Genomic DNA, 22079 nt, shown 5'->3' with positions numbered 1-22079 from the left:
GAGTATTGGGAAATGGGTAGAATTTGAATAGGTGGAGAAGAGATGGAATGCATTCTAAATGAAGAAACAATACAAACAAAGGTAGGATAGTTTGGGAGACTGTGAGGAGACCAGTTTAGCTGAAGAAGGAATTGATAGTAGATAAGGTTGGAAGGATCAGTTGGAGCCAAACTGTGGAGGACCCTGAATAGTAAGCTAAGGAATTTGGACTTCATCCTGGAGTTGGTAGAGAAGCCACTGAATATTTTGAGCAAGGGGCTGATATGGTGGAAGTGTTTTAGGTGTTAGTCTGGCAGCAGTTGCAAGGATAGATTGGATTGGGGGAGAGATGAGCATTAGTATGGAGGCCCATGTAATCTTCTCAGATTGCATGTGTTAGGAAACTGAGCTAGTGTGGAAGAATGAGTTGCAAAACACAAAGGAACATGGAGTTGTAAAAGACATTACAAAGGAGCAGTTGTGATTTACCATATATTATTTCTTTTACAAAAAATTTAAATTAGTCTAGACCACCCCATAAGTAATTGCACATGCTGCTATTGATATATGCTGTACTTTCCATGAATAGCAGGTTTTGAAATAGACTAATGTTTCTTTTTGGCCATGTATACTCTTAAATTCAAGTTTAGTCTGGATGTGTTTATTTGGTTTTCATAAGATTTTACCAGGTGTACCATTGAAGAGCTAATGTTTTTTCCTGCCCTCCTTTAAGATAAAGAAGATGACCTTAACTTTACTTTTTGGAGAGATAATGATCATATGCTATATAGCCAATCCAAACATAAAGGAATGTCTTGTTTTCTAAATGGGAATTAACTAAAGAAAACACATTGAGTTCATGGATATATGCACTTTTAGGTGAAGCAGAAATAATCAAATGGGTACTTGTAATATTGAATCAATCATGCATTTAGAGTGAGATGTCAAATATATAAATTTAGCAATGTTGCTTTTTTCCACTTTCATACTTTATGCAACAATTTTATTCTCTTCACATCTCCCTCGCTGCCCCTTTTTAAATCATTTGACACAGTTTCTAAAAACACATTTCTATTTCTGCCTCATGGTTTGAGAAAGAGACTCATTAAATCTGTGAGTGATACTGTCATTGAATCCAACCCGTAACATAACGTTACATGGTTGTGCTTTTGCGATCCTCTACAGCATAATTGTGTTGCTTTATAAAGGGTCCTTTTAAGGCTTATTTGCAACAATACCCAACATTTACTTTTGTGGGTCATGTCCCATGAATTATTACAAATTCATGGTAATTTATTTACCTTTCTTTTTACTGATTCAGGCGGGATCCTCTCTAAACATACAAAAATTTCAGTAATTGATAGTTTATGCTAATGTGTCTTCTCCAAATAGTACACTTTTCAAAATAGCATAAGTGACACATGTCCTGTAAAGGAGACACTTTGCAAAGCCTGCATATCAGTAGACTGAGTGATGATTTGGAGGGAATAAACTGTCATCTTGTTTTTAGCATAAACAGTGTTTTGAATTGTCCTGTGCAATGTGTCTAGTAGTATGAAGTCAGTTGTAACCTGTTTTTTTAAGTCAGTTTATCTTTATCCATTCCCTCAATAAATATTGAGTTTCAATGCAAGCCAAACATTGGGCTAAGTCCTGTAGAGATACAATCATGTAAATTTAAAAAAAATGTAGCTGAGTTTTTTTGGTCTTAGAGGATCTTTTTAGGTCATGAAGCAGTTTATTATATGTTGAAATGCATAAGACTTTCCAATATAAAATGAGGTAGAAGAGAACATATATTCTAAAGGAGTCACAAACACAGACATAGTTCAAGGAATAAGAAACCACCCCTGAGTACTAGATCAGAGAAGACTTAAGGAAACAGGTGGGATTTTAGTTGAACCTTGAACAAACTGTGGGATTTAGTCATGTGTAAAATTTGTAGAATATTCAATGTCAGAGGGAAGGGTACTACAAAGCTGTAGACTTGAGGAAGCATTAAACATCTTAGGATGCCAGTTGGTTTAAATGATGTCCAATTTATGGATATATGGTTCTTTATCTATAAATGGGGATAATAGTGCCACACAGGAAAGTTGGGACAATTAGATGAGATTGTGTATTTTTTCAGTACTCTTGTATTCTTGCAAATTACTATTTGTCATGCAAATAAAAAGTGTATGAAAGAAATGAAATGAAAAATAAAGCAAAGAAAATAAGAAAAATTCTGTGTCAGAGTATAGGGGGGCCTTAAATACATGATTAGAGATTGGGAACTTAATTCAGAAGACAGTTGAGAACCTGCTGAAGACCCTAGAGCCAGGAGTGACTCACGCACATCTAAATTATGAAAATATAAATATTTGTTTCCAAAGCAGGGAGAGTAGAGGCTGAAAGTCCAATTTGCTAACTTTCATAAGAGAAGAGGCAGAAGGTAATTAGGATAGTGGCTGTGAAATTAGAAAGAAGACACTTGTAAAATATTAGAGTGGTGGAAATTATAGAGTGTGGCCAGGACAGAAATGATTGTGAGAGAAAATGCAGACAAGAAGGAGGTGAAATTTTAGAACCACAGAGTAGTCAAAGGAAGAAAACCTGGAGAAAAAGCAATACATGGGGGAGAAGAGAACTATTGCTATGTTATATTGAACAATGATAAAAAGAAGTATCAAGGAATGAGGCTCATTCTATACAATGGAGGAAAGTTAGGATTAAGAAGAGTTTGAACTGGGCAATTGGGAAAGTCTTCTTGGTAAAATAGGTTAAACCCTGCTCAAGGAAAGGAAACTTTCATTGAAGTTAATCCATGGAAAACTGGGAAATGTTGCAGGAAGGCGAAGGATTTAATGCAGCATCAACATTCTTTAGAAAATAGTTGGTGTGGAAGGGAAATAGTTGGTGTGGAAGGGCCAAAGATGGTGAGGGATGAGGTATGTCTCGGGAGCGTAAGGAACGTGGAAAAAACTCAGTGGAAACAGTTTCAGACAGTTGTCAAGAGATGGAAAAGGGGGTCTGGCAAGCAACAGGATGACTCAAAAGAATAAAGACAGAATACAATTAAGTGGACTTGGCCAGCATGTATGGCACCTGTCCTGCTATACTCATCCATCTGGAACAGCAGCAGAACAATGAACAATGAGAGATTGCCCATCCTGAGATTAAAATTTGGCAAAAAGAGATGCTAGGAGAAATGAGACCACACAGCATCCTAGGATGGGAGCTAGACGTGGCTGGCTCTGGGTTTCAGGCTAGGCAAGGGAGGCTGTGAAGCAGGAGTCGGAGAATAGATAGGGATTTGGAAAGATGGCTTGTTCTGATGAGGAGTAATAGCAACTAAGTGAATGAATGAGGTGAAAGGTGATATCTCAAGGAGGTAATGCAATTCCAGGCATGGGTGCAGCTGAACATTTTAATAACCAATATGGAATGAAGGTAAGTCTTGTTGAAGTAGAAGAGATGAAGGACTCATAAAGAGTGGGAGAGGGATGGTAAACTGAGTTTTTGAAGTCCCTGCATAATATAGTAGGAAACAAAACTAAAAGGAAGATTGAGTTTGTGCCAAGCAAAGACAAGCTGTGCTTACTGTAACAGTTTGAGAAAAGTTGTGAGATGAGCTTAGGTGCTGCTGGGGAGGGCCTGCAGCTCACCAAGGCTGCTGCCTTCCCTGCGCGTTGCAGCGTGAATTATTTGTAACACACAGGCTGGCTCCTAGTCCAGCAGGCAGTACTGTCCTTTGTGGGTGAGCTTGCTTTATTAAAACAGCCCACTTATTTTATGGTGAAAAATATAACTAATCAAATGGACGAAATATTTGTTTCTTCTGAATGGTCTGACATCTTCTGCAGATGTAGAAGTCTTCTGTATGACTGGAACCTTCAAGGTATAACCAGAAGTTGCTTGATAAGCATGGAATCATGGTATGATGGGTTAGTGGCATGATCTTGATAGCTAATGTCACCGAGCTCCAATGGTCTGATAGATAGATCCACACTGAAATTTATGATGAAGGAAGATGGTTTTCTCATTTTTATGGGCCAGCCTCCCCTAAAAAATGCCAGAAAAAGATGGCCACATTTTCTCCTGGAATTATTTATCACAATTGCCATGTAAACCATTCTCCTTCTATTAGCCTGTTTCTTCAGAAAATATACACTGCCTTTTAATGATCAAAACATAAGTTTTCTTCATATAATCACAATTTGGTCCTGCCTTCTTGAGTTATTTCCAAGTTACCTTGATTTAATTTTGGCTCTCTTGAAGTGTGGCCTCATGGCTGATCTTGGATACATCCCTTTACTTCGGATTCTTGTAACTTTCTTTTAAAGGGGAAGCTTAACTTTAATGTGAAGTTCATGATACATTTGGACCCAGTTATCTATTATCTTAAGAAAGACTTTGATTTGTCATAAAGAGACACTATAGTGATAGAGTGAGTATAAAAGCATGGGCCCTGGACCTAGCACAGTGTGGAATGATTTAGAAGCATTTATCTTTTTTTATTCTCACCTGAGTATTCACCCACACTTACAGATGAGGAAGCCGAGGCATACAGAAGTTGGCTAACTTCCAGATTCATGCTGTTAGATGCAAAGCTAGATTGAAATTCAACTGATGGTTCCAAAGCTGGTGCTTTTAACTGTTCTATATTGTTCCTGGTATTACTCTACAGGAGAAAGGAGGAAGGCATTCAGCCCAACAGAGAATATTGCTACTGCTACTTTTAATGATGATGATGAATATAGTTTTAGCTCCTACTTTATATCAGGTACTTTATGTACATTTTTATGAATTCTTATTCCTGTAATACAGATATAATTTTAAAACATTTGTATATGGAGATAATTAAGATCAAGGAGATTAAATCACTTTTAGAAAGTCTTATAGCAGGTAACTGGATTCTCTGACTTCAAGACCAAAACTCAAAGGCATTGGTGGAGGGAAGATCATTTCATATCTAGAGAGTAGCAAGTTGCCCAGCATTGCTCAGGCCTGGAGTGCATGGCCAAGTGAAGGAGTTGGAGGAACAGGGAGATTTAAGGGATAAAAGGGAATTTTTGAATATTTTTAAAGGATGAATAGATTTTTAAGGATCAGAAGGAAGATTGGAAACTTAGAATGGTAGAAAAAGAGACTCGTGTGGGGGCAAAAGAGAACAAAAGTTGCTATTTTCTAATAGACTGGAGTCATATAATGAAGAGTATGGTGGAGATAAACTAATCCTAGTTATTTAGAGGGGAACAGATCATTCATAGTTTTTCCTTTTTAGATGGGTGGCTTAGATGGGATAGTTGTTCTCAGATGTTACAGTACCTTAAACCTCTAAGACCAAGAAAACTCAGTGTATGTTTTTAAATTCAAAGCGTTGGAGAGATGCCGTATTACATCATCTACAGCATATTTATAAATGTGGTGGTGCTAGTGGGAATGGGATGGATAAAATTTTGGTGGCCAGAGATCATTCTCATCTTTTAACTCTCTGGTGGATGTATGTTTGGCTACAATAAAGCCAGAAGTAGTCTCTGTTTCTTTGGCTTTCATTCAGAAACTATTTTACATTACAATAAATCACCAGTCTTTAGCATCAGGTCCCTGGTGATCAAAGTATTCAATTACAATACCTGATAAAATCATGAATATCCTGGTGGTTATTTTATGTACATCCTCTTCTCTTCAACAGTGAGCCTTTTAAAAAACTGGGTTCATTGGGAAAAGGGAGTCTTTATTCCTTAGTGTATAGATGGGTATGTTTGAACAATGGTGAAAAGCAGTGTTATTGGGGCCTAAAAGAAAAGTATCCTCTTCCTTTCCTTTCTAATCTTTTTGCCTAGTTTTAATGGATTTCAAGTATAATTGAATGTGCCTCTTGGGAGTGAAGGCTACATTCGATTAAGCTAATCATATGGAGAATAGCTGGTGTCAATTTTAGGGGTACAGAAACAGGAGTGGTTTTGGTGTAGTCAAGCTTTCACAAAGTAGTTGCATCTATAGAATCTGTTGAATCATAGCCCTTGGATTTGACAAAGACTTGGAAGTAATCTTGATTGACATCTCACGCAGTGGAACAATTTTTTTCTTCACATCTTTTCCTGACAGTTGGGCATGAAACTTCTATGTGAGAATTTCCAGCAAGTTCACTAGGCTAGGAGCCCTAAGACCGTAGGAGAGCAGGGACTTCGCTTTCCACTCTATCCCCAGTGTGTGGCACTGTGCCCCAGCAGCCTTGTTGTGGAGTAGCTTGTACTATTGAAAAGTCCCACTTATTACTATTTCTTCAAGCTTTAGTCATGGGCCTTGGAGTCAAAAACATCCCAAATTAAATCTTATTTCTGACCCTTACTGTGGGTCTTTGGGTGACTTCCTAACCCCTTTGGTTTTAATGTGTGCATGGGAAACAAGAAGACAATACTGACTAGGGAGTTTGTCTATTCTGAGAACTATTTGTAGAATTGTTTAAAAGGATGAATTATAATGTCTATAAATAACTGACGCATAGTAGGCACTTTACAGGACCTGTTTCCATGGCACATAATTCTAATCTTTTGCTTAGTATGTTGTATTTGATTCTGAGTTCAGAATCTTAGTGGTGATCTGTCTGGCAGAGAGTGAAATAGAACGATTGCTTTATGTGTATGGGGCATTATATTAGGTTTTGTGTGTGTGTGTGTGTGTGTGTGTATGTGTTTAAGGAGGTAAGGTATGATGTGGACAGCTAAGTAAGAAACTTAGAAACTGTGTGCTAGCAATGAAATACTGCCTTTCCTGAAACGATGGCAGTGTAATGGTGATGAAAAGCAAAATCATTAGGTTGTCTGGTGTCATGGAGAGGGAAGGGAAATACAGGCTTATGTCAGAATTTTTAGCATCAACAAAGACTTCTAAACCCAAAACAACTGGCAGAAAAGTGAAAACTTCAGTTCCACCATTGTTTGGTCTACATTAAAACAATCCAGCAGAGTGATTCCCATTAGTCTCACGGTTGTTGTTTTCCAAAGCTTGTTTAGAAGCCATCTGAATACTTATTTTTTTAAAAGTGACTATCTGATGCACCTATTTATAATGCTTATTTTTAAACTACTCATTATGCATTAGGAGAATATTTGAAGATCCAGGAGTTATGTGAATGTGCCTTTTCCCTGGTGTTTATAACAGATTGGTGATGTTGAGAGGAGGAAAAGCTGCATTTTCTCCATCATCTTTTCCCGCTTCAAAATGTATTTGCTTTATAAGAGAGGCCTCCCCAAATATTCTCTCGTGGGAGCCTTTGTTTTAGGAAGCATGTTAATGATTTTTAGGTATCCCTTAAAATATTACTGGATTCTTTCTGAAAATCTGTTACTAAGAAATGAATACCTTCCACAAAGCAGGGTAGGCAAATTCTGATGATGGCACTTCACCAGTAGTTTCTAAGGAAAACAACGATGCTACTTCTTCTTTTAAAAAAATGTAAAACTAGAGAGAACAAAGGCAGATGTGCTGAAGTTGTTGGCTTGCCTCTTTGGTAGGGGAACAATAGCACTGTCACCATATCAGGGGAGTGGATTGCTTTAGAGAATCTATAGCATAAATCTAAAAGTTATCTCACAGCACAAAGGGACTCGACCAAAGATCATGTATGTGTTTCACAAACTGTCTGCTATCAATACTGTTTTGAAATAGAAAACTTTGTTTCTGCTTCATTTACATTCAGTTATGTTTTTGGTACGAAGCATACATAAAATATTGATGAATTGACAGTCAGATATGGCTGGGTGGTAATGATGGTGCATTAAATCAAGCCCTCGGTGTTTTAGCCATGCTGGAGAACGCAGAAGGTGTGTGTGTGTGTGTGGTAGGGGAGACCTTGCCCTTGAGCATCAGGAAGACCTGCTGGTGTCGACACCCACTTACTTCCTGCTTCCCCACATCTTTCTGTTCTATCCTTTTGACTCTGACCAAATAACAGATTTTTCCACAACCCCAGGAAATGATTTTATATCACATCATGTAGATTTTGAGAGATAATTTATCAATAAGTAATTCAGTAAATATGTAAAGCAATGATGAATTTAATTACTTTTACAGTGCTGCTTTTAAAGGGTAACTTGTGACAATAGATTGTTTCCTAAGGGGAAAGAACTTAATATGTGAATGTTTTTTAAAAGGAGTCTATTTATGCTTATGATTTATGTTCAGTTAGGGAAAATGTTTTTTGAAATGATTTTCTTGTCATTACTCTGAATGTTATATCTTCTCTTCCATGTCTTTACAAATAACTATTAATTCAATATCGATGTATGTTGTTTATTTTTGTAGTTAAAACAGAGCCAATGAGCAGCAGTGAAACAGCTTCAACGACAGCCGACGGGTCTTTAGACAATTTCTCAGGTTCAGGTAAGGAATAAATATTAGATTTTCACATCAACACCAAGCATTTTTTCTAGTTTATTCATGTAATGTCCCTGTGTATGTATATGTATACATGTATATGTGTATATATGTGGGTATATACGTACTTATGTATATATACATATAAAATAGCTTTGCTCAGAGTCACATATTACCAATTCTGTTTTTATTCATTGTGAAGAAGTGGTTGCTGAAATGTTGCTATCCAATAAATGGGGTATAAAAAGGGTGTTGTTCTTCTCCTTTCTTCTACTAATTATATTTACTGTGCTGGTGACTCCTCCCCCGTTCTCTCTTAGATGTATTGTTTTTCCAGGTCTTCAAATTTGGTTAGGCAAAATTTGGTGTTTTACGCTTCTAAGCAGACTCGCCAAGTCATCTTGCTAAGTAACTGTCATATCAACTATAGATCTAAATTAAATAGACTCTGTAAAGCAGCATTAAGTTCTTCAGTTAGTTTTTAATCTCCTTCACATTAATAAAACCTGCCTCCAATAAATAGAATATCCAAGTTTCACAAGTGTCATAATGAAATTACTGACAAGAAAGTGACTGTGATCATAAGGTGGTTGTGAGAATGTGATTATATGTTTGCCAAGTCACCCAGCCCAGTTTGGAGTATTTCATTTAAAAATTATTTATATCAGAGGTAATTCTTAGAATTTTGGCTTTTTTTAAATATTGCCTGCTATAATTTTAGCACCTCTCTATTGGAAATGCTATAATTCCATAAAGTTGTGATTGATTTACTCAAGCTCTCTGGATCATTTATTTAATACATACCACAACAAAAAGAAATTATAAATACAAAATGAAATGCAAACACACAACTTCGATACTAATGATACCAGGTGAAAGCAATAAAAATTAACAAAGGGTGTAATATCCATTTGTTCTTTCCTAAAACATTTATTAGAATTTGACTTTTGCTTGGCAATGTGGTTGGTGCCATGCTGACTTCATAGGTGTATGAAAATGGTCCTGATCCAGGGCTTAGTGGGATGAACAAATGAACAGACCATCACAGTACAGTTTGATGATGCAGAGGGAAGCCCAGAGAGCCCAAAGAACACCCACGAAGGGACCTAGTGGAGACCAGGTTGGGGTGGGGTGATCAGGGAAGGTGTCTTGGAGTGGATGCTCAGTCTTAAAAAAATGAGTAGGAAAGAAGCACTGAGAGAGAGATGCTGGACAAATGGACACTCCGTGAAAGGAGACAGCAGCACAGAGGGCGTGGATCTTTGGGGAACTGTTAATGGTTCAGGGTTCCTGGTGTGTGTACAGTGTGAGAGCAAGGGCATGTTGCAGAGGGAGGCAGGGGCCAGAGTCTAAAGAGGCTTGTGTGAGCTTCATGGAATTTGTGTTTTCTCCTGTGTGCAATGGGAGGCATCAAAGGAAGGGGGTCGCATGGTCATATTCATAGGACAGAATTATGGCCACCATGGCAGGATGAATTAGGGGCAGGTGAGCTGAAGTGGAGAAATCAGTGAGAGATTTTTTTGTATTAATTTGAGCAAGAAATATTGAAGACCTGAAATGAAGCGCTGGCAATGGGTATGGGAAGGTGATGGATTTGGTGCATTTCATTTATGAAGTAGAATTTATAGTGGGCAGTGACCAATGGGTATAGGGGTAAGTGAGGCAGAGAAAGAAGTTAAGAGCCAGGAAATGCAAGAGGAGCATGGTTGACAAAGGAAGACAGGAACCTCAGTTTTGGGCATGTTGACTGTGAGGCAGCATCTACCTGCAGATGCCAAGTATATTAGGGTTTGGAGCTCAGAGGAGATTTGGCATGGGAAATTTGAAGGTATACAGGGAGTTAAAGCTAGTGGGGTAAACAAAGTTGAAGACAGAACTCACGGAAAGCTAATATATATGACATGGGCAGAGGATCAAATGAAAACAGGTAATTCGGGATAAAGCAAGTTTTGGCCAGGCATGGTGGCTCACACGTGTAATCCTAGCACTTTGGGATGGAGAGGCAGGAGAATCATTTGAGCCCAGGAATTGGAGGCCAGCCTGGACAACATAGGGAGACCTGTCTCTACAAAAAATAATTTTTAAAAAATTAGCTGGGCGTGGTGGTATGCGCCTGTGGTCCCAGCTACTAAGGAGGCTGAGACTGGAAGATCACTTGAGCCCAGGAGTTCAAGGTTGCAGTGAGCTATGATTGCACCACTGCACTTCAGCCTGGGCAGCAGAGTGAGACTCTGTCTCAAAACAAAAACAAAACAAAAACAAAAAAGCAATAGTGTTGAACTGGAAGCAAACACAGGGAAGAATTTTAAGGAAGCACTGTCAATAATGTGGATCTGTACACAGCTCTTGAGAATTATTTTTAAAAGGTGTCTTGAGAAAATGTTAACTATATTAAGAGAAAAAGCAAGTTATGAAAGAGTCATATTTTCAGTATAATCACAGTTTTGCTTTCTTAAAAAGGCATCTGTATGTACATATATGGGCCTGTGTATATGGGTCTAAAAATTAACAGTGATTCTCTCTAGATGGTGGAATATAATTTGAATATTATTCCTTCTGCTTTTGTCTTATTTTCAAAATTTTTACATTATATATATGTGTATATATATATATATATATAAAACATTTATACTTTTAAAAAGTAATACTTTTAAAGTCCAAGTTAAAAATCATGTGCTACAAAGAGATAATCTTTTTGAAAATATCTGTGGAAAATAGTATTGCATCACTATCACTGTTTTTCCTGATTTTGATAACTGTACTGTGGTAAAAGAATTCTTTGTTTTTAAGAAATACACATAGAAATATATATATATGTATATATACATATATGTGTGTGTGTGTGTATTTATTTATTTATTTAGAGACAGAGTCTCACTCTGTTGCCCAGGCTGGAGTGCTGTAGTGTGATCTCGGCTCACTGCAACCTCTGCCTCCTGGGTTCAAGTGATTCTCCTACTTTAGCCTCCCGAGTAGCTGGGACTACAGGCACGTGCCACCATGCCCAGCTAATTTTTGAAGTTTTAGTAGAGATGGGGTTTCACCATGTTGGCCAGGATGATCTCAATCTCTTGACCTACTAATCCACTCGCCTCGGCCTCCCAAAGTGCTGGGATTACAGGTGTGAGCCACTGCACCCGGCCAGAAATATTTATAAGTAAAAAGACATCATACACAAAACTCCAACAGAATGTGAGGTATATATGCGTATGCATACACACACACACACACACACACAAGAAATCAAGGATAAAGCTAATAACATGTTGGAGAATTTGGATGAAGGATATCTGGGAAGTTTTTGTGCTGTTCTTGCAACTTTTCTGCAAGTTTCAAATTATGTCAAAATTGAAAATTAAAAAATTACAAGCATCAATGGATTAGCCTGTGGCAGTTTCAGTAGATGGATGAACTTTATCCTTGTCCCTGCTGGACCACATGACCAACTTCTGTGTCTCCAGCATAGCTCTTAGCAGATAGTATGTGCTCCTAAAGTTTATTGAATGAATGAATGATTCATGAATAATGTGGGGGAGTGAAGAAGAGGAAAAGAAAAATGTCTTTCAAGTACATAGTGCTAAAAAGAAGGGAAGGAAAGGAAATTCGTTAGAGAGAGGGATGGCATTTAGGAGGTCAGGGTGGTTTCATACTGCTGACACAAACTCAACAGAGGCAGAGGTTAGAGGTATGGGTAAGTAGAGGGATAATTGATAGAGGAAAGCCCCTGATGGGATAGCAATAGCACAAATCCAAAACAGAAGCAGATCAGGCTAGAAAAGGAATAATTTTTCCACTGAAACATTGGGGAAGATGCAATATGAAGTGGTGCAGATGAATTTGAAGTGGATGAGGTGGCAGTATGTTGAGGGAGTTCCTATCCGATTCTTCAGTTCAGACCCTCCAAAGGCTCCCATTCGGCTCTATGGGTAAAAGCCAAATCCTTAAAAAGCCCACAAGCCCTATCATCATCTGCCTCAGAGACTGTCTGACCTTGTTGCCTGCCCGCCTTGCTTACTGTTCTTCCTCCCATGTGGTAGACATGCTCCCCACATAGTGTGTTTTTTGCTGGCAGTCCTTTCCCTGTACACCTGCCTTACTCTCCCTAACTTCGTCTGTGTTCACATCTCACCTCATCGAGGCCCACCCTGACCACTTGACTCGGTGCAGCTCTCCTGTTCTACTTCTGTTCTACCGGATCGAGTTACTCCCCACTCTTTCCTGCCAATAATTATGAGCCTTTTGCAAATGCTGTCATTTTCTTGTGCATTATGTTTAGTTTTGGACTCTCACCCCACCAAAACATAAGCTTGTGTTGGCAGGGATTCTGTCTTGTTTGGTTCACTTCTATATCCCTGACACCTAAAACAGTACCTGCCACATATTAGGCACTCACATATTTGCCTAATATGTGCCACATATTTGAATTAAAGAAAACATGAATGAACGAATGATGGCTTCTACTTTTTCCTCCGAAGTGACTCAAAATAAGAGTAGTGACAGGCATGTGAGCTTGAAGAGTTGGAGAAGACTGAAATTGATGTAGTGGATGCTGGGGAAGTCTGAGGCTGCCTAGAAACAGAGAATAGGATGGACAGTAGAGCTGAAGGTTGAACAAGGCTGGAGCTAACGAAGATGGGCCTGTATGGTAGAGTGATTTTTCTCTACAAGGGCTTAGCAGACCATGTGAAAAGACGCTGGGCTTGATCCAGGGTCAAGGGTTTGCCAGATAGAGCATGAGAGAATACGAAATTAAGAAAATTGAGAGTATCAGTAAAGGAATGGTTTAAAATAATTTTTCATGTATTCAAGATGGGTAGAAAGAAGAAGGTAGGGGCTAATACCATGAGAAAAGATAGGGATGTCAGGGGTTCTTCATCTCTTGATGAGGTTGGAGCACACATGAAATGAGAACAAAGGAAGGAAAATTCTAGACAGAAATGATATTCCTTACTTAAACTCAGTGAGGCCTTCACCACATGCCTCTGTAGTTAGTTCCCCACCCTTCATCACTACTTATGGGATTAATCCTCGGTCTCTGTCTTCCTGCTAAACTGTAGCCCTGTGAGAACAGAGATTCTGTTTGTATTATTCAGTTGCAGTCCTGGTGGTCTTCATGGCATCAAGCATACAGGAGATGCTTAGTAAATGTTTGCTAAGGAAATTAATGAATTGATCAATGTGATTGTGGCTTGAGACCATGGAGTGGGGAAAAGGGGCCAGGATGTGGTCTTGAGCTTGATGACTGAAGTAGAAGGCCAGGGTTGAGGCCTAGACAGACTGAGAAAAGCAGTGGATGTATAACCCAGGGTGATGTTGGGGAGACATCACCAAATCCTAAAGTTTTTCATAAATGTAGGCAGTGTCCAGGATGTGGGTCATTCATGGAAGTGTTGAAGATCTGTCATCAACCCCAGAGAAAGAAAGATTTTTATGGGAGAGTAGAAAACCAATGGTTTGGAAGAAGCAACAATGAAAATATGTTTTCAGGTCTTTGTGACATCTGGAATCTGAAAGAGCAAGCAGCCTCAACTTGGAAAAGATACACAGGAGAAGCGAGGGCCTTGGAGAAGGGCTTAGCTGAAGGTGAAGGGGTAGGTGGTGGAGAGGCTGAAGCTGTAAAGGATCTTGTTTTCCATAGTTTGATTCTCTGTGTTGAATACAGTGGAAAGAATCAGGAGAGCTGAGGGGGCTGGGTGAAGGCATAGGAAGCACAGAGCACCCTGGAATCGGTATTCTCTTGTTTTACATTTTCTTTTCTCTCTCTTTTATAAGTGATGAAAGAGACAAAAATCAACATACTGGAATGGCTATGAACAGGGCTTACGGTTTGTAAAAGAAAGAAGTTTCTAAGCCCTTATCTCCAAGCTGTCCTTTAGCTCTGTGGCCACCACTCCTACTTTCTTCTCCACAATGGCTTAAAAATTCACATGAACTTGGCTGGGTGCAGTGGCTCACACATGTAATCCCAGTACTTTGGGAGGCCGAGGCAGAGAGATCACCAGGACAGGAGGTCAAGACCATCCTGGCTAACATGGTGAAACCCTGTCTCTACTAAAAATACAAAAAATTAGCCGGGCATGGTGGCGGGCACCTGTAATCCCAGCTATTCAGGAGGCTGAGGCAGGAGAATCGCTTGAACCCAGGAGGCGGAGGTTGCAGTGAGCTGAGATGCACCATTGCACTCTAGCCAGGGCAACAGGGTGAGACGCTGTCTCAAAAAAAAAAAAAAAAAAAAAAGAACTTAAAGATTCCCACCCTAACTATTATTAGTGTCTTAACAAAATAGACAGTGAGGATAAAGAAGAAGTGGAGCCACTCTGATGTTGGTGATTGCTATCTCCACCTGTCTTTCAAGGAGCCCTAGCACCTGCAAGCCTTGAGGACATAGTGACTCACTCTCACTCTTCCAGGGAAGCCCTCAGGGATCTTGGCGTGGGGAGAGTGAAAGAAAGGAAGAAAGGGGAGGCTGGTTTTCCAAGGCATGTGGCTGAGTTGAAAATTGCAGCATTGTTTATCATGGTTTCCAAATATCGTAAAGTGAGGCCCATTTACTCTTTATCAATGAAAAACAATACTTTAATGATTTAAATTTTAAGAACAAGAGGAATTGCAAACAAAGTGTTCTTAATATCTTTACTGCCTCTGCCATTTCTACAAAGCCTAAATTTGTTAAGTTGTTAAGTAAACTGCTAGTTGATGTCTGGTGATATTTGAAAATTGAAAATAGAAGCAGGAATGCTTCTGGAGGAGAAAAAATATTGTGTAACAAATATGGTTTCTCTTTTTAATTGTTCATAAAAGGTATACCCTTCTGGGTCTGATTCGTTCATTCAACAATTATTTATTGAGCACCTGCTATATGCCAGGCAATGTTCTAGGCAGTGGGAATATAGCAGTGAAGTGGTAGACAGGGTCTCTGCCCTCATGGAGCTTTCATTCTTTGGGAGAGACGGATAATACATGGGTAAGTGTTAAGTGCTGATGTACGTAAATAGACAACTAAAACTGCTAAGAAGAAAACAAAAGCTGATCAAAGAATTTAGTAAAGGAATGAATGGGAGTCTCTTTTAGAGAACAGGGCATCTGAGCAGAGATCTTGGTGAAGGGCAGCAATAAGTTTGGGTTCAACGAAATGTGATAGGAGGATAATGGAGGGCTTGGGGTTGAGGGTCAGGGGGTTTGTGGCATGACTTAATTTATGTTTTTGAGAGGTCACTGTTTGATGCATGGAAGGTGCTTTATGGGGTGAATGGTGACATGGAAACAGGGAGACCAACGTTTTCCTGGCTCAGAAGAAAGATGACTGTGTTAGTTCACGTCTTCCTAGAAGAGCCACCAAGGCAGGATTAACTGTGCCAGGATTTTGTTAAGGGAAAGGAGAGAGGGAAGGAAGGGAGGTTAAGTTAGGTGGGAGTGCAGTCTCAGGACATTTCAGCAAGGCCATCAGAGGAGCCCCAGCTCTCCCAGGAACAGGCCTGCCTTAGTATCCCTGGTGCATTGTCACTGGTCGGGTTAAGCCCTTTGAAAGTGTCCCCTCACCCCTGCCCTGCATGGCATGGATGGATTGCAGAGCTTAACAGCTAGGCCCTTGTTCAGCTTCATCCCCTGCAGCAGAAGAATCAGGAGGTGCTTCTTCTGTTTGCCACAACATTGGTGACTGGAACAGAGTGATAAATGAGAAGTGAGAAGTTGTGAGGTTTGGGGTATATTTTGTTGGGAAAACAGACTGGACTTATGATAAAAGGGTAGGTGGGGTTTGAGGGAAAGAGAAGAGTCAAAACTTACTTCTAGGCTTTTGACCTGATTGGCTGAATGGTGTTGACATGAAGGAGCCTGGGGGAGGAATGAGCTGAGGACCTGCCAATTTCGAGAGTTCTTTTGCTCTTCCCAGTGGTCCCAAGATTGTAATTATTATTCATTTTTGATTCTCCTCTCCCTTCCTACAAAAAGATTGGAGGAGATTCTTTCTATTTAGGACATAGAATGGAATAATTGAAACAGATGAAGAGATATTGGTTGTCCGTATGTTCCCAAGGCTCTGTGGCATATGTAATTTGGAGTGTTCTAAGGGTAAAAGGACCATTTAATTTACCTTGATAGAGGATCTGGGGTCATTCCCTTTGTTTTAGATGATTTTGGTCCTGTGAAATTAAAATTAATCTGAATTCCTGGGTTACTGTTTAGAAAGTTTAAAGTGTTTCATGCCATTACAGAAAAGGTACTTCAGGTATAAGATGGTAGATTTTTGACTACAGGCCACACAGAGATTGTGCGAGCCATACAGGGGTTTGGATTTAAAGAAAGCCCAAAAGATATGACTTCTTATATGGCCTTTGACACATTCAGTAATTTTAAGCACACCTAACTAGGTGAGTAGTTATAAGACAGCATTGTGGGTTCTTCACATTTATTTCATAAGGGATACTACTTACTCCAATCTATATTGCCAAAGAACTAAGTTAGGTTTATTATGTATGTTTATTTAAAAAACTTAAAATAATTGAACCATTCTTCACGTTATTGTGGTTTGAAACATCTACTTTGCTTATGACCTAATTCTCACATTCTTTTTAAACAAATAGTGTGTGTTGATTCCCTCTACCACATACCAGGCCCTGTCAGGTGCTGAGGAAATAGGATAATAAGAAGACCCTGGCCCCAGAAGCCCATAGTTAGCAGAGGAATGTAACCATCTATACACTACATACGCTAGTTATAATGCAATGTTGGGGGTGCTACATTGCCAAGGATTGCAATGTTCCAAGAAAGTACAGAGAAGGAAGACGTTATCCTAAAGGGAAAATGATGACTTAGTCTCTGTGGTGGAATGTTTGTCAGGCAGAGGAAAGAAGAGCTTTACAAGGAAAATGAGTCTAGTGTGAACAACAACCAAATCAGACATAAAAGTACATGCCATGGATGGGCAGTTCTGAAGTCTGTGAGCCTAGATAACCTACCCAGGAGGGAGTTGAAGCTTGAATCTCTTTGTATTCTGTGCCAATGAATTTGGAATTTATCCTAGGGATAATGTGCACTGTCGAATGATTGTGAGCTAGAGAATGGATATGAAGAAGTTTCCATTTAAGAAAGAACATGGTGTTGCCAATATTGAGAGTCAGAAGGCACAGGTGGCCATCTCTGAGTGGGACAAAGGGACAGTGGCTCTGTAACTGTTGCAGTAGTCCAGGTGAGACATCATTATTGGGACCTAAACCAGGACAGGGATCCTGAGAGTATGGATGGAGTATGCAGGACAGACCAACAGGCAATTCTGGATTGGGGGTCGGGGAGCCACCTGAGTCATGAAATAGAGGGGAAAACAAGATGGCTGTGAAGTTCTAATTTCCACACAGGGGCTCGGAAGACAGTATGCTTTGGTGGGAAAAGTTAGGCAGACCTGGGTTCAATTTGCTTACATATGTTACTTTACTTCTGTCAGCCCTTAGTTCCTCATATGTAAAATGGAAACAGAAAATCCAACCTTGAAGTATTTTGTGGGACAGATGGTGATGCAGTCCACTGAGTAGAGTTGAAAACACAGAAGGAAAAGACGAGTGTGGGGTAAAAGTTAGTGGGAATCTGGGAAAATTATCTCAGTCTTCATGACAATCCTATGAGGTGTAGGTAGTATTACTGCCATCATTTTATAGGAGAACATATGGAGACATAGAGGGAATAACTTGACTAAGCCCACATAGAAGAAGTGAGATTTGAATCTGAGCTGAAATTCAATTCTGATTCCAGAACCTAGGCTTAATTCCCACGTTCTGCAGCCTCCTAAGTCTTTCATCATATGTATATACACACATACTGTGCATATCCTCTAAATCAAAGCCTTATGGGACTTCCTGTACTCTGTGTAGTAACCCATAACCCTGATATCTTTTATTCTGTTGTTTGTTAAAAAGAAAGAAAAAAGAAAAAAATTGTTGGGTACAACCTATTGAGTTCATGAACTTTTCATGAGCCATGACCCACAATTCAAAAAACATAGACATAGAGCTAGGAAAGAATAAATGGGGTTTCTGTGGCTTCTGTCGGCAAGTAGCATTGCATTTTTTTGTTGTTTGGTTTTTAACCAATTATTTTGAACTCCAATTGTCCCAGGAAGAGATTACTTCTCCAATAATTCTGCTGGGTAAGTCCATGTTACCCTTGGCCTGTTTTCTGTCTTAGAAGAGCAGAAGAGGTTTTAGTTGCAGATGACCTGGGCAAGTGGTAGTGCTCATAGTCCAAGTGTTCTCTCACTAATCCCTCTCTTCTATAAACTGCAGTCTTTAACTGACCATCCCACAGTTCTTTATGTGTCACCCTTCCCATGTGTATCAGACAGATCTGGTCTTTGCACCTTTGCACGTGCAGCATCTAGCACAGCACCTGGAACAGAGTAGTGGCTCAGTATGTGCCAGATGATGGGGTATACCAGCTGGGCCGGCTTGCCATCTCTTCAGTACAGATGCTGTCTCTGCCAAGCGGCCAGCCAGATGTTTGAAGTCTGGGAGCTTGCAAGAGTGGTACTAATCTAGATCTACTGTTCCTGGACAGGCCTTCTTTGTTTTACAAGGAAAAGATTACTCATAGATTTGAAGATTCTTGTCCAATTCTACCATTGTCATCCCAAACACAAGCTAGAAAATTAAATTTGAGAAACATTAATGTACCAGTGTGACAATGGGAAAACTATATGAAACTTTGAGTACATGGAACCTCCTAAAAGGATTTTAGTGTAGAATAGAATTAATAAATAATAGAGCCTCCAAAGATAGTAATTATTGGTAGAAGAATAAAATAAACATTACATCTTATAATAATTGCCCCCAAGGAATATGCATCTTAGCCCGATAGAGATTAGGGAATTGGAGGAAAAAAATATGTACATGTATACCCATAAACATAAATATGTGTAGATATATATGTATGTATATATACACACATATATGTAGATTTATATATATGTAGATTCACTGTGTTTACAATGAAAGAAGCTGAAACTGCCATTTTCAGGACTTTGTTAACATAGGTTTTTGCTTCTTTAGTTCAAAATTAGAGCACAAGAACATTTGCTTGGACTTTAGTGCATTATTTAATCAAGTAAACGTGATTAAGAAGTAAAGTTCTGCTTGAATGCTTAAATACCTCTTTAAAAAATAAAGGCAAACCTTTTTTTAGTTGAACATTGAAGTTGATCACATATAACTAAAAGGCAAAGGAACACCCAGATCAGCACAGGAAAAAACAGGCTTAGCTTGCAACTTGAGAAATTTAAGATAGTTATAGGAATGCATTTTTACTAAAAACCATTGCTAAATCAATGCAGGCAAATGAGGATCTATCCTGTTTCTTCTCACCCAAGAGAAGATTAGACCACGTTTCTTGGTAATACAGCCTCAGGTTTGTGTGTTCTTGCTGAGCACAAACAATAGGCCAGCTGACCTTTCACATTCCCACCCAATCCTGCAATTCAGCTTCATACCTCCCCTTTCAGCACAGCTTTCCAAACAGTAGCCAGGACTCCTTGTACTCTTTAAGTATTGCCACTGTAAAAACTCACAGCATGCTAGCAGGTATTTGCGAAGATTGTGATGATGTTTTCTAAGAGTTCATTTAAAACTAGAGCCCTTAATCAGTTTCTATTCATTCCTCTTTATAGTTTAACTTTGTTAGGTGGAACCATATGAAATTTCCATCTCTGCAGGTCACAAAGACCAAATATCCGAAATTTCATATGGCCAACCTATAGTTGAAAATATGTCAGTGCTTTCTATATATTTTGTGTTTTGCTTGGATTATTGTGCATTATTTTGTTTTGTTTTTGTTTTCCAGCAATTGGGAGCAGTAGTTTCAGCCCACGACCAACTCACCAGTTCTCTCCACCACAGATTTACCCTTCCAAGTAAGATGTATTTTCTCTTAATCAATAAATAACTTCTCTGAGTAGACTTTTATTTATTTAAAGTTATGTCTGTGCCTACATGTTCCATCTTAATTTAAATGAAAGTGCATTTCATAGAGTTGTAAATATACTGATACAAATTTATTTTGAGCATCATGTAGTGGAGACACTGAAGTATTTCAGTGCTTTGTCAATTCTGTGTGAAAGTTTTACTTTAAGAAACAATATTTAGCTGGAATTTGTGATGTGGTTGTTAATCGGTTTGCATGCTTCCATCTAATGCATGGGCTTTCTATTTTCTGTCATTTCTGACAAATAGCAGACCATACCCACATATTCTCCCTACCCCTTCCTCACAAACTATGGCTGCATATGGGCAAACACAGTTTACCACAGGAATGCAACAAGCTACAGCCTATGCCACGTACCCACAGCCAGGACAGCCGTACGGCATTTCCTCATATGGTGAGTAACCTGCAATTGTAGTGGTGGCGTTATCGCATGGGCATGCATGTATTAACATGTTTGAGTGATACTTAAAGACCCAATCCTTGGCCAATTTAGAACGTGTTGTCACCTTCTGTGTCTAAATTCTTAGTATGATTGTTTCTAAAGAGCATTATAAGAACTGGTAGCTCCTTATCTTGAGGTCAGAGGTAGCGAAAAGATTATGTGGTTCGTATGCCTTCTTGCTCTCATTTTTCTCGATTTATATCTCAACCCTGAATTTGCCATTTGAGCACTGGGCTCTGGAATCCAAAATATTTTTGTGCATATTTGTGATAAAACGTCTGTGAATGAAGTCTTTTGGGGTACAGATTCATTTCCTATTTATCAGATGCCTAGCTGTGATTAGGGACGTACAAGTAGAATTCAACAAACTCTTGCTTTAAACTCGAGGGTGGTAATAGTCTCAAATTTCAGCATTATCAACCATTAGGAAAAGTGATCTATATATCACTGCCTGGAGTGTACTTTGAAGAGGCGAATCAGGAAACATTTAAGGCTCACATGGACATTTGTTCCTTCCCACCTGGAGGTTATCTTTATCTTGGTGTAATTTAACTCACTTTTTATGGGTCAATACCTGTAAATTAAAAATAAATCCAACAAAATCCCAAAGCTTAATTAAAAAAATTTCAGAATTTCAAAATACCTTTTCTTCCATTAAATTGTCATTGCAATTCTAAGTAGATTGAACTGAATAGAAACACTTGAATTATTGGCATTTTATTAAGAAAAGAATAAAAACTAGTGATCAAGGAATAGTACATGGACACTTGGAGGAAAGGATTGATAGAATAAGTAATTCTGTGCAACAAGTACAGAATTTTCTGTGACCAGTATTCTAATTGTGCTTCTGCTTGATACTGTTTTGTAGTATTCTTTTCTGTGGTATATAAAAAGAATTAATGCTCTTCTTTAAGTATTTCATTAATAATTAGAAGGTAAATTACTTTATTCCTTTTAATTCTATCTCAAACAAAATCAACTGTATATGAATTTCTTATAAAATATATACAAATAATCTAAATTATGTACGACTTCAGCATTTATAGTTTTATTTTAAAACCATCAGAACCAATGTTTTCTAGATAGGTATTTTTAAAGTAGACTTTAGAGACAGCCCTAAAATGGAATTTTTAAAACTATCTCTCTTTTCCATAACTTTTATTCACAGTTTCTCATAATAATATTAGCTATGGATTAAATTTAGCTGGAATTTACTTTCAAACTATTCTTGGACTACAAGAAGAAAAAGGATCAGCTCCCATTCTATAATAGAAGTCAAGGCAGTCTTTGATTTACACTCTCAAAATTTATTTGTGAGATGGTTATTTGA

At 38.7% G+C, this 22079-nt stretch overlaps 1 protein-coding gene across 20 annotated transcripts in view; it reads left to right on the top strand.

Annotated features, from left to right (window-relative positions):
- The window catches only part of EYA1 (EYA transcriptional coactivator and phosphatase 1), a 460645-nt gene that overhangs the window by 315532 nt on the left and 123034 nt on the right, over window positions 1-22079 (top strand). For 13 of the 20 annotated variants that reach the window (XM_054656818.2, XM_054656817.2, XM_016959564.4 and 10 more), the window contains 3 exons: window positions 8272-8349; window positions 20167-20236; window positions 20556-20701. In XM_054656818.2, the coding sequence (XP_054512793.1) occupies window positions 8272-8349; window positions 20167-20236; window positions 20556-20701 (294 nt within the window). The remainder of the gene's footprint in view (window positions 1-8271; window positions 8350-20166; window positions 20237-20555; window positions 20702-22079) is intronic. The other 7 variants (XM_054656820.2, XM_054656819.2, XM_009455494.5 and 4 more) reach the window with 2 other exon arrangements.

The sequence above is a fragment of the Pan troglodytes genome, chromosome 7, assembly GCF_028858775.2.
Source record: "Pan troglodytes isolate AG18354 chromosome 7, NHGRI_mPanTro3-v2.0_pri, whole genome shotgun sequence".
In the NCBI taxonomy this organism is placed as follows: domain Eukaryota; kingdom Metazoa; phylum Chordata; class Mammalia; order Primates; family Hominidae; genus Pan; species Pan troglodytes.
This window is presented reverse-complemented; position numbering and strand designations above follow the sequence as displayed.